The sequence below is a fragment of the Cricetulus griseus genome, chromosome 3, assembly GCF_003668045.3.
Source record: "Cricetulus griseus strain 17A/GY chromosome 3, alternate assembly CriGri-PICRH-1.0, whole genome shotgun sequence".
NCBI lineage: Eukaryota > Metazoa > Chordata > Mammalia > Rodentia > Cricetidae > Cricetulus > Cricetulus griseus.
Window position 1 is genome coordinate 273115372 of NC_048596.1, and position 11213 is coordinate 273126584.

Sequence of the window (11213 nt, forward strand, 5' to 3'; positions counted from 1 at the left end):
ACTCAAGTACATATACCCGTACACAGACACACACAGAAGCACTCACACACATAATTAAAAATAATAAAATAAGTCTATTTTTATTTAAGTGAGGCTAGATTTCTAGTCTTGAATATTGTCATCTTCTGTGTTCATTTTCTGGCATAAAAGTAACAGCTTTTGCAAAAAAAAAGAATAGTAAATATTAGTTCTTTGACCCACAGATCATGGTCTTCAAGATTTTGTAGGTAACCATGGAAACAGTTTGCAGTCCACCTTCAGTAGCAGCCTCACTCCACGCAAGCTTTCCTGGTATAATCCCACACTCAGTTAGCTATAAACCCCTGGTTTCCATTATGTAGGGTCACCCACAGTCCAAACATATTAAGTGGAAGATTCCACAAACAGTGCAGACTTAGTACACAGTGCAGCTTGATGGTGGCGCAGGAGCTGAGAATGTCATCATTTTAGGAAGGACGTCATTCAGAAGAGCCTGGCTCCAGCCTGTGGACACAGGGTATACTCTAACTGCATCTTGATCATGGCTTGGAAGTACATCAGTTCTATAAGAAAGTTTGCATCTCGTTGGTGGAAGACAAATGGCCATGGGGGGAGCCTGAGACATGAAGTCAGTTCCTTAGTATTCTAATTCCCATGCCTTTGAACTCCTGGGGTCTCGGTGTTGGAATGGTTACTATGATAACTTCCATCTCACCATGGCAGATACTGGACAGAGGGCCTCGTTAGCCATATTGTCCATTTTTCCAGCTGTGATAGGTGGAAATTCCTGTGTGTACATCCTGGCATTTTCTTACATGAAAGAGACTAGATGAAACAAGCATTCTGGCCACCGTGGCCACGTTGTCCTAGGCTTCTACATACTTAAAAAGACATACATTTCATGGGCTACCCCACCGTATTCTAATTTTTAAAAATCTATTATTGTTGTGTATGTGTATATATCGGGGAGGGAACACATGTGCCATAGCAAACATGTGGAGGTCAGAGGACAACTTTTTGGAGTTGCTTCTCTTTCCATCTTTCTGTCAGTGCCTGGGGTTGACCTCAGGTTGTCAGGCTTACACCGCAAGCATCTTCACCCACTGACTCCTCACTGCTTTCTACCCATCTTAATTTATAGTTTGCAGCATGGCTCACTTCCAATTTGGAAGAATGCCACTTCACTTTCTCTTCACTCAGAAGCCCTCCATAAAACCCCCAAAGCGGCCACTGGCTTTGGAATCCTGGTGGCGAGGTGGGAAGACATGGCCAGAATAGTTCAGGCTCATTCCTAGAGCCTCCCTAGCTGCAGGGACTCCGGTTGTAACTGCTGCATCGCTGCATCCCTTCCCATTTCAAGGAGCATGTTACTTTGGAAGAGTCAAGGCTAAGTGTTCTTGAAGGACCCGTATGTACTCACACTCCCAAGCTCAAGGGTCAAGTACTACTTCTATGTTATCTTTGCACTTGGGGCTTGTTTGATAGTGTGTAACACAAAAAATAAATGACCGAGAGACTGATATTGGGATCAAGCTTCAAGCTGAAGGTCAGTAAATCAAAGCAGGCAGCCACTGGCTCTCACCTCTAGCTCAGGCTGAAAGAGCTAATCCATGCATGAGCTCTCCACCAAGTCTCAAACTGCTGCCTCTCCTTAGTGACTGTAAAACAAATGCCTCTTACTGAGACCTTGCTTCTGTCTTATATACTTTCCTAATGTTGGGATTAAAGGTGTGAGCTATAATTCTCTCTTAGACTGATTCACTCTTGTGTAGATCTGGGTGACCTTGGACTCACAGAAATCTGTCTACCTCTTAATTCTGAGTCCTAGGATTAAAGGTGTGTGCCACCACCTACTAGCTTCTGGCTGTCGGGATTAAAGATGTGTGCCTGGCTTCCATGGCTTGTGGCTGACTTTGCTTTCTGAATCCTCAGTCAAGCTTTAATAGATCATAAATAATATATCATTACGATAGTATGACCATTATTCAAACATACACTGGGGAAGAATATATCAGTGTTCTTATTTGGAACTTGAAGTGTTTTCTCATCACTTTTGGAAATGCAGATTTTTCTGTGATAACCCAACTCCTTACAAACATGAAACCAATTGAACATTCTCAGCTTTTAAACAGCGGCACTTGGGGAACATTGAGCATGACTCATCCTCCCCCACATCTTATCTTTTTCCAAATGGAGGGCTGGGAAAACACACTATGGGCAGGTGACTCATGAAAGTCCCTACAGCTAACCAAAAGTTCACTGCCTAAAATACAGTGCGTCCTTGAACAGTTGTCTTGAAAAATAGGCCTCATATTCTTCAAGCTGCCTGCACTTTCATTGGGAATAAAACTAATAGATTAAGGTCCTTAGTCTTGGGACTTTTAATTCTGGATCTTTCCTGTTTCTCTAATAACAGACTGCAGTGTGTACTTGGTAGCCATCCGGGGTTGTTTGCTAATGGACATGAATATGACATTCTTCATTTATTCATAGACAGTATGTACTCTTGAGCCCTTTGCTGGATGCCTGTGATAAGCAGTGTTCAGTACTGGAGTCACAGAAGCAGGGCATGAGCCTTGCTCTCAGGATGAAAGACTGAGGCTCAGAGTCAGTGGCCACAGCACAAGGTGATTTCATCTTGGGGCAACAGAGAAAGCAGAGGAGCTGTAGGTGGTGTAGACTCGCAGAGGACCAGCCGGCAGCACGTTCTCTGTAGAAGCGCAGTGAGAACAGAGTGGCTTGTCAAGGGTTTGTGGGTGGTTGGGTTGCATGTAGAGAATTGATTCTACCCTCTATACAAATTAACTCTCCATGGTTTATGAAATCTAAATCTAAAAACACAAGTATAAAAAGAAAGTATTATTGAACACAGTTTGAGCAAAGATTTCTTGAATACAAGACTAAAGAAAAAAATTCAAAATATTTTTAAATTCTGTCTTTCAAAAACTAGACAGAGAATGAAAGGCAAGAAACTGACTAGGTGAGACAAGCAGCAAAGCCATTTTGGTAAGAAAATGCATCAAGAATTTGCGAAGAACTTAAAACCCCCTACAAGAAAATGACAGTGGAAAAATAGGCAAATAGAACACAGAAAGGGCGTGGGATCTCGTAGTCATTGGAGAAATTAAAATTAAAACCACACGAGCTGCTGTTAAACACCTGTTGGACTGGCTACAGTTAAAATTTGATAATAACAAGTGTTGACCAGTCTGGGTAGGACCTGGAACTCTCACAACCTACTGGTGTGTTTGTAAAATGATACAGCCACTTTGGAAGATACTTCAGTCACTTATACAAACATATGCTACAGTGTAAGCCAGCCATTTCTAAGTATTTTCCTAAAAGAACTGGAAGCAAATATCCATAAAAGATAATCACATCTTTGTTTGCATTAGCATCAAAGTGGAAACAACCCCAAAGTCAACCAGAAAGGGTTTCAGCCCATTCAATGGAATACTTACCTTGTCAATGAAAAGCAGTTAATTCCCAAAGTAACAGCACAAAAAAAAAAAAAAAAAAAGTAGATACTGTATATAACCTGAGATCCAGACCTGGGTAGGACCTGCCTGTAATGCCAACAATTGGGAGGTGGAGATAGGAGGGTCAGGAGTTCAAGGTCATTCTTGATTCTATAGTAAGTTTGCTTAGGCTAGCCTGGGCTACACGAGACTGCACAAAAAAAAAGCAAACTCAAAACCTAGGAAACATTAGCTAATACATAGTGAATGAAACCAGAGCTGCAACTTTGGCAGAGGACAGAGGTCTGGAAAGGAGCAGAATCCCAAAAGGGCTCAAGGAACATGGAAAGCACTTAAGATAAAAGACGGGCTCATTGTTTTTATTGTGAGGACAGCATCACAGCTGCACATATAGGTCACAAATTACTTTGTACACATTAAGATGTATAGTTGATTGTGTGCCAGTAAAGTCCATGGAAAGGGAGCCATTAGGAGAAAAGAATTGAGACTCATATTAACATTGAGATACATATCCAAGTCACCATGTATCGCAAGCCACGTGAGTCTGAAGATACATATCTTCTAAACTTAGGGTGTTATTTTTATTTCATCTGGAGTTTCTGTGTAATGTACCTCCTTTTTTCACAGTTTGTTAAGCATGACCTGTCCCTACCCTGAGGGGTTTGTGTATAAGTAGTGAAAGATCAGACATCCTCAGTTCACCCATTTCTTGGCCTCTGACCAAATTCTCTCTGAGGAATGGACAGGATAGGGTGGTGAAGATGTCAGGAATGAGGCTGATGACGGGTTGGATTTCGAAGCAAGTCGGATTTCTCCAGAGTCCTTGACATTATGAAGAACCCTCAGCCAAATCTAGCCTTTAACTTGTGTGTGTCCATCCTGAGGTGACACCCAAGTGCACTCTGTTGGATCCGTCTGCCCCTGTATACTTAGAAAGACAGGCCAATAGAGAGGAGGGGTCCAGTATTACAGGCTCAAGTTCATCTACCTGAACCAGCTCACTCGACAGTTAGCCCGATGTCCCACCCCTAAGGCTGTGCACACCCTCGATGTCTCATGTCCAGAAGGATCTTGGGTGAGAATTATTTATCATCTCCTACCAAGAGACCAGCCCTAAAGCAGGCCAGGTAATGAAGAGGAGGCATGGAGTTGGAGCAACAGCATACACACATGGTAAACTTTGAGGGCGCACGCTTAATTCTTCATTTCATTTTTCTCTTGTCTGCCATTCCTGCTCTGTTCATTCTGTCCTGTCCTTCTAGCTTTCCTTCTCTTTCCCAGTTGTTCTCCTCTCATCTCCCCATGCTCTCCTCATCTCCCCATGCTCTCCTCATCTCCCCATGCTCTCCTCATCTCCCCCATGCTCGCCTCCTCATCTCCCCCATGCTCGCCTCCTCATCTCCCCTTGCTCTCCTCTCATCTCCCCATGCTCTCCTCCTCATCTCCCCATGCTCTCCTCTCATCTCCCCATGCTCTCCTCTCATCTCCCCATGCTCTCCTCCCCATCTCCCCATGCTCTCCTCCCCATCTCCCCATGCTCTCCTCCCCATCTCCCCATGCTCTCCTCATCTCCCCATGCTCTCCTCATCTCCCTATGCTCTCCTCATCTCCCCAATGCTCTCCTCATCTCCCCAATGCTCTCCTCTGCATCTCCCCTGATGTTTTCTTTGACATCTTTCCTTATTTTTCTCTTATCCTTTTTATACCTCCTAAGACAAAAATTTCTACACAAAAGAAGATTACCCTGTAGCCACAAGTTACATACTTTCCAAAAATAAATTAAAATCTTTACACAGGAAGAAATCACATTGTAGTCACAACAATGGTTCTTTTATAACTGATTAACAGAGTTTTAAACAAGCCACCTGTAGTTCAGCCAGTTCCTTCTGTACTGGCAAGCAGTAGTTTGCGGTTTCAATGTAGCAAATTTTTATCCTATAAAGAAACCTGAAACAAGCAGTCAGCTAACCATCTATTTTCTTAGCACAATAAGGTCATTTAATTTCCTTGCACAGTCTTGTTTTTTTCGAGGTGCATACTGGGGCCTGTGATTAATTCTGTAAGTTACATGACCAAGGAACTCAGACCTAACCCTGGGTGTAGGAACATAATTGCTTTCTTTAATCATCAGCCTGTCTTTCCACAGGCAGAATTCATGGGTCTATAAGACATAAAACTTCCTCATTCTTATTTTCTGTATTCTAACAATCTCACATCCAACAAAAGAGAAGGTGACCTTTAGCCTATTTTTGCCTCTTTTTTTTTTTCTTTTTGTATCTCTTACTGGAACAATTGTCAGAATAGCCCAAACCATGTCCCTAATCATCTTTATTAACTGTCCTAACCATCTGTATCTTAGGTTAACTCAGAAAGTCCAGTTAAGTCACAGATCTAACTAATCGTCATCGCTCTTATAAGAATCATCTTCATTACGATCTGCAAGTAAACTGCCCAGCAAGGAGTGGGATTTTCCCAAGAAACACTCACAGTGTCCTGGCTACAGTGGGATCCTTTCATGTAGTATTCACACCATGCCAAATACAGCAGGAACACGGCAGCAGCAAGCAGGAGGAAGCACAGCTGAAGCAGGGTATCCTGGAGACAATCCTCCCAGGGCTTTGCCTCTCCAGGATGTACCCAGTGTCGCTTTGATGTCCACTGGGCTCCATTGCTGACTGTATCTCCTCTGACATGGCCACCAGCAGTCTCCCTCATCAAACAGCCCAGCCAGTTACTTGTGTAGAGGTGGAGGAGTATATGTATTGAAATGATATAGCCCAGTGAGCTGAATTTAGAATGTACTCTAGTGGGTACTCAGACAGCCTGGCCCAAGGATGCATTTTCAGAACATATCCCGTCGTTAAGTGGCACGTGACAGCAGCTTCCTCTTTCAGTGTTTTAGGTTAAGCCCCCCCCCCAGCATGGCCTCTGTGGGTTGGTTTCATTTTGATGATATTTTCCCCTTTTCCTCTTCATTCCTTCTTTTCTTCCCTCCCGATGACCCCTTTTAGCAAAGAAGTCGCCTTGGGCACCAGGGTATGCCTTCTCTGCACGTTACCTTGCAACAGCTTGTGTGACTCAGAACTGAGTGGCTGATTGCATCCCAACCAACTCAGAACTCAGTTGCAGAAATTCCTTTGGTCTTACTGAGATAACCCTGTGTCCTGTGCTATGTATTTTCCTTTTTAAAAATACTAAATATCTAACAATGTTTATTTTCTCAAAGACCAACCTACTCATTCATGACTAGGAAAGATATTTTATCCTGGAAATGGTTTTAACCTACTGACAGCAACTGAACCCATGAAAGAGCATGTGCAAGCAGGTGGAGCCTGGTGTCTGCAAGGCTCCTCCCACTCTGCTAGGCTCCTCCCACTCTGCTAGGCTCCTCCCACTCAGTCACTGTCCTGGGTTCCTAGCTTGTCTTCATCTTCACCCTTAGAGGCACTGCTCATTTTGCATCCTAACAAAGCCCGGGCTCTGCCTGCTTTTCCCACACAGGTTTTCAATGCTGGTGAGGCAGAGATTTAATGCAAGGTCATGTGTCTTCCAGATTGTGTGTTGAGCTCTTCTGCCTCCCTAACAGCAGATAAACTATAATTAAATGCTAGCTAGCTAATCCCCTACCTCGTGTACACTTGGAGGAGCGGTGGCTTACTTCTTGGTCATTCATTGCCCAAGGTCTCGCTAACCTTGCATTGGGTCTTCTACTGTGGGGGTGTTGTTTAGTCAGGAGGAGAGATTGTCTTGAAGCATTGTCACAGGAGAATATTCACACTTGTGCCTTCCTCAATACAGAGGTTCCCGTGGATGAGTGCACCAATTCAAGTCACCTTGGTTGGCTTTTGGTAAGTGGAAATGAACCATTAAAAACCTAATAGCTGCTATTATTACTGTTGTGCGTGTGTTTATTGAAAAGGTGTTATTATGTGTTAGTTACCACGGTAGTCAACACAGAAATCATATAAGTCCTTTGTGCTGCCTGTGGGAGGCAGGATGCCTGGAATTTGTGGCCCAATAGTTAAAAAGATGGAAACTGTCTACACAGGAGCCTCCACATTCAGGGCTATTAGAGTGTGCTCATGTGCATCGAAGTCACCCCTTTGTTCCTGGGGCTTTTGTTTATCGTTTTGGCCATTAAGCAGCACATATTTGTAAGGCAGTAAGAGGTTGTCACTGACATACATGGAGAGAAAAGGAAGCCGAGAAGAGACCACTTCAGCCCCACTGATCTGCCGTTGTGTTTGTTTTTAAGTTTGGTGTTCGCCACCCCCCTGTGCTGTGCTCTGTTTCCTCAGAAGAGGTAAGTGGTCTATCTTTTTTACAAAATCACTGTGAACTTTGATCCTTAAAATGAACTGGAGACATAAGTGTGGATAAATTGATTTCAGTGCTGAGAAGTCAGGTCTGTAAAGGGCCAGGGAAGCCTCTCAAAGGAAGAGAGAGAGTGGGCAGACAAGCTCCGGTGTGTGGGAACCTCAGCACTCCCTCTGCCCAGTTCTCTTCTGCCCCCTACTGTTACTTTTGAGAACATTTTAGCATTTGTGAGAGTGTGGTTGCCTGGTGCACATTTTGCTTCTATAACCTTTAACATGATTCATTTCACTGGAGCCGCAGACAAGCACATCTGTAGTGTTTGTCTACCAGAATGGGTTCCCTGACCACAGCTCTGCCCTTAGCTTGTGTAGCTGCTTGCAGTCACAGCGCTACAGTCACGCAGGCCTGTGCATGTCACTGCCATGTGCTCTTACAGCAATGAGCCGTTTTCAGCTTGAAATAACAGAGGTAAACAGGCTTAGCAATTAGTTCTCCCAGTTCTTTGTTGTGACAGTAGTTATTCTAGAGGGCACAGAATGCTCGTTCTGTAGCCTTGTGCAGCCTTTCCGGTGTGTTCATGCTCCAGCCCTGGGTCTCTGAGCCGGTGTCCCCTCCCTGCTCTTCCTAGTTCAGGTCCTCCTCTTTACCCAGACGGTAACCTTGTTCCCTCTGCCTTGCCCCAGTTCCATGTCTGTAACAAGCTTGGAGGATGAGTTGCAAGCCAGCATCCAAAGGAGTCACCCTGAATTACGGCGCGTGTACTTTAACAAGGGCCTGTGAAGCCAAGATCAAGCCCTGGAGGCTCCTCCTGCCATCTGGGAACCTCCCGAAGCCACAGCAGCGAGGAAATCTAGTGTGACGGGGCCTTGCCAGTTACAAAAACCTCTAAAGATCTGCATTAGAGTCAAACTGCCCCTTGACATAGCACCCAGTGCCAGTCAGGGGCCTGACATTTGGATCATGTTGTAATTTACAAACGTACCCTTCTGGTAGACTTTAATGACACCATTTTCTCAAAGCCCTCACCTGGAGCTTCCAGAGCACCGCTAGGCACAGCATAGGTGCTCCAGGTGCCGCTCAGTCAACGTTGGTTGTCAGTCGTTGGAAAGGTTACCTGTTCAAATACCAATTTCATTTCCACTTCTGTGCCACAGAGGTCTGGGCCATGAATTAGAAAAACACAAAGGTCTGAGACCAGATATGCGAGCTAAATACTAAGGAAACTTTGTCTCGATGGACCAGTCCAAAGGACGCGAACTACACTGAGGTTCAGAAGGTCCACACTCCATACACCTTCCCAAAGTTGGCTCCAGGGCGGGGCGTGAAGCCACCCTGCAGTTAGCATGTGTCCGTGGTACTTCATTCTCTCCCTTAACTTTTCAATTTGTCTAGTGTTCTTACAAAATCATTAATCTGACCTCAAAGGTACTTTATAATCATGAATTTCCACCAAACAATTAGCTGAAATGTTTAGGAATATATTCAGTACAGTGCAGTGTGACTGGATGAGGCTGGTTTGTTGTTTTTTTTTGTTTTTAATTTTTTTTTTTTAAAAAAAAACTGTGAAAACAATTCCCAGTCCCTATTTGCCCTTTTTCTTTTTTTGGGTCTGGCTTTAAGAAATATACAAAGACAATACATGAACAAGTCAGCAACGGTGATTCTTGTGTTGCATTCCACCCTGCTTGAAGACCAGGGAATTACGTGGCATGTCTGCATCTCTACACATGTTAGGTGTAGCTGAGGTCGTGTTGGAAGTCTGTAGATGTCTCATGTCATACACAAGCCACTTGTTACACTGAGTGTAAATCATTGTAATTCAGAGATTTGTAAGTGAAAAACAAACAAACAAAAAAACTAGAAACTATCTAGTTTCTCTAGATCCTTTTCCCCCATAATGTGTCCAGATTGAATTTCCTCATAAAGAGAAACTGGTGTACCTGGTGTCTGTGTTTCCTTTTCTCTAAAAGGCTGTATGGATCTGAAGCTCTCAGCCTTCCCCCATGTGCTGGAATCTTCTGTAGAATTAAATGCCAAGCCACTTGAAATGCAATGGCTTCCTGTGACATTCTGGATGAGCCTTGTTGCCATCAGTGCTTCTGTGTAAATGGCAGTGAGAGCCAGGAGTTCAAGGCAGGGCTCCACAGGTGCCTAACGGACATTGCCGTGAGAAGCCACAGGCCTTGAGGCCCACCCCACCCAGCTCTTGCCCCAGTGCATGTTTAGCTGTGAGTGTGAAAACTCAGTAGCTAGTTGGCAGACTGACAGACTCTCCAAGTGTCAGCCTGGGCATAGTGAGAAATGCATAGAAGATATGGAGCTGGGCTCTTTGAAACTTGTTTTTTGAAGTTTGGGCCTCTTAATGCTTTTGTATAGGAATACTCACTGTGTGTTTTAATCATGATTTTAAAAAAAAGAACAAAGGAATGAAAATTGGCAATCTTTGCTGATCTTTTAAAAAAGCCTTTTTCCTGAAGACAAAGCCACATGAAGTGCAATAAGATTGTAAGGTGACTAGATAATGTTTCTCTAACGTGGGAGAGAGTTGTGTGTGTGACTGACTAGCAGCTATCAGTATTAGTGAGGTGTCTTACAGCCAATGTGTCATTTCAGTTTAACTGGATGAAATGTTGAATAAATGCAGAATGAAAGTAAACTCTCTCTTTTATTTATGTGCAAAGCCTGTGATTTGAGTGTTATGAGCTGTGTGTCTTTTATCTGAGCTTCGTCAATAACTCCTGATCCAATGTTCTGTGGTGCCGCCTGTGGTTGCTAGTCTTCCACCCCCGTGACCTTCACAGGGACACTATCCCTGTCTTCACAGCCAACATGCTTAGAGACTCCCAAAGGGGACCTGAAACAGCCCCTTTGAAGAACAGTGGTAAAAAAAAATGTCATTGATGGCTTAGGCACAAGAAGTTTAACAGTGATAAATAGCAATAAAGGTAGTGAACTATAACAATACCATAATAAGTTATTTAAAACTCATGAATTGGTTTTTGTTGTCATTGTTTTTGTTGGTTTGTTTGTTTGTTTTGGTTTCTCGAGACTGTTTCTCTGTAGCTTTAGAGCCTGTCCTGGAACTGGCTCTGTAGACCAGGATGGCCTGGAACCCACAAAGATCCACCTGCCTCTGCCTCCCTAGTGCTGGGGTTAAAAGGCATGGGCCACCACCACCTGGCCATGGATGTTTATTTCTGGAATTTTCCATGTGATCTGGATGGTGGATGATGAGTAAAAACAGGAAAAACAAAAGATACAAAGAGTCAGCTATACACAGAAGCACATGCCCCCACCCCACCCCCACTAGTCTAATTCTAGAGGGTTGATTGTGAACTTGGAGGGGGGGTGAGTCTCTGCTTCAGACCTCAGGGCTGAGTGCCACACAGGATGCTCAGGGCAGTTTGTTCACTTGTCGGGTTCTAGCTCAGACCTGGC

The 11213-nt window shown here is 44.0% G+C and overlaps 1 protein-coding gene across 3 annotated transcripts in view; it reads left to right on the top strand.

Moving 5' to 3' along the window:
• Window positions 1–10431, top strand: part of Sfxn1 (sideroflexin 1) — a 37251-nt gene extending 26820 nt beyond the window's left edge. The window contains exons 9-11 of one of the 3 annotated variants that reach the window (XM_027409887.2): window positions 7257–7306; window positions 7714–7761; window positions 8459–8555. In XM_027409887.2, coding sequence (XP_027265688.1) covers window positions 7257–7306; window positions 7714–7761; window positions 8459–8555 — 195 coding nt within the window. Of the gene's footprint in view, window positions 1–6469; window positions 7223–7256; window positions 7307–7713; window positions 7762–8458 lie in introns of those variants that run through there. The other 2 variants (XM_027409885.1, XM_027409886.2) reach the window with 2 other exon arrangements.
• The last annotated feature ends 782 nt before the right edge of the window (window positions 10432–11213 follow it).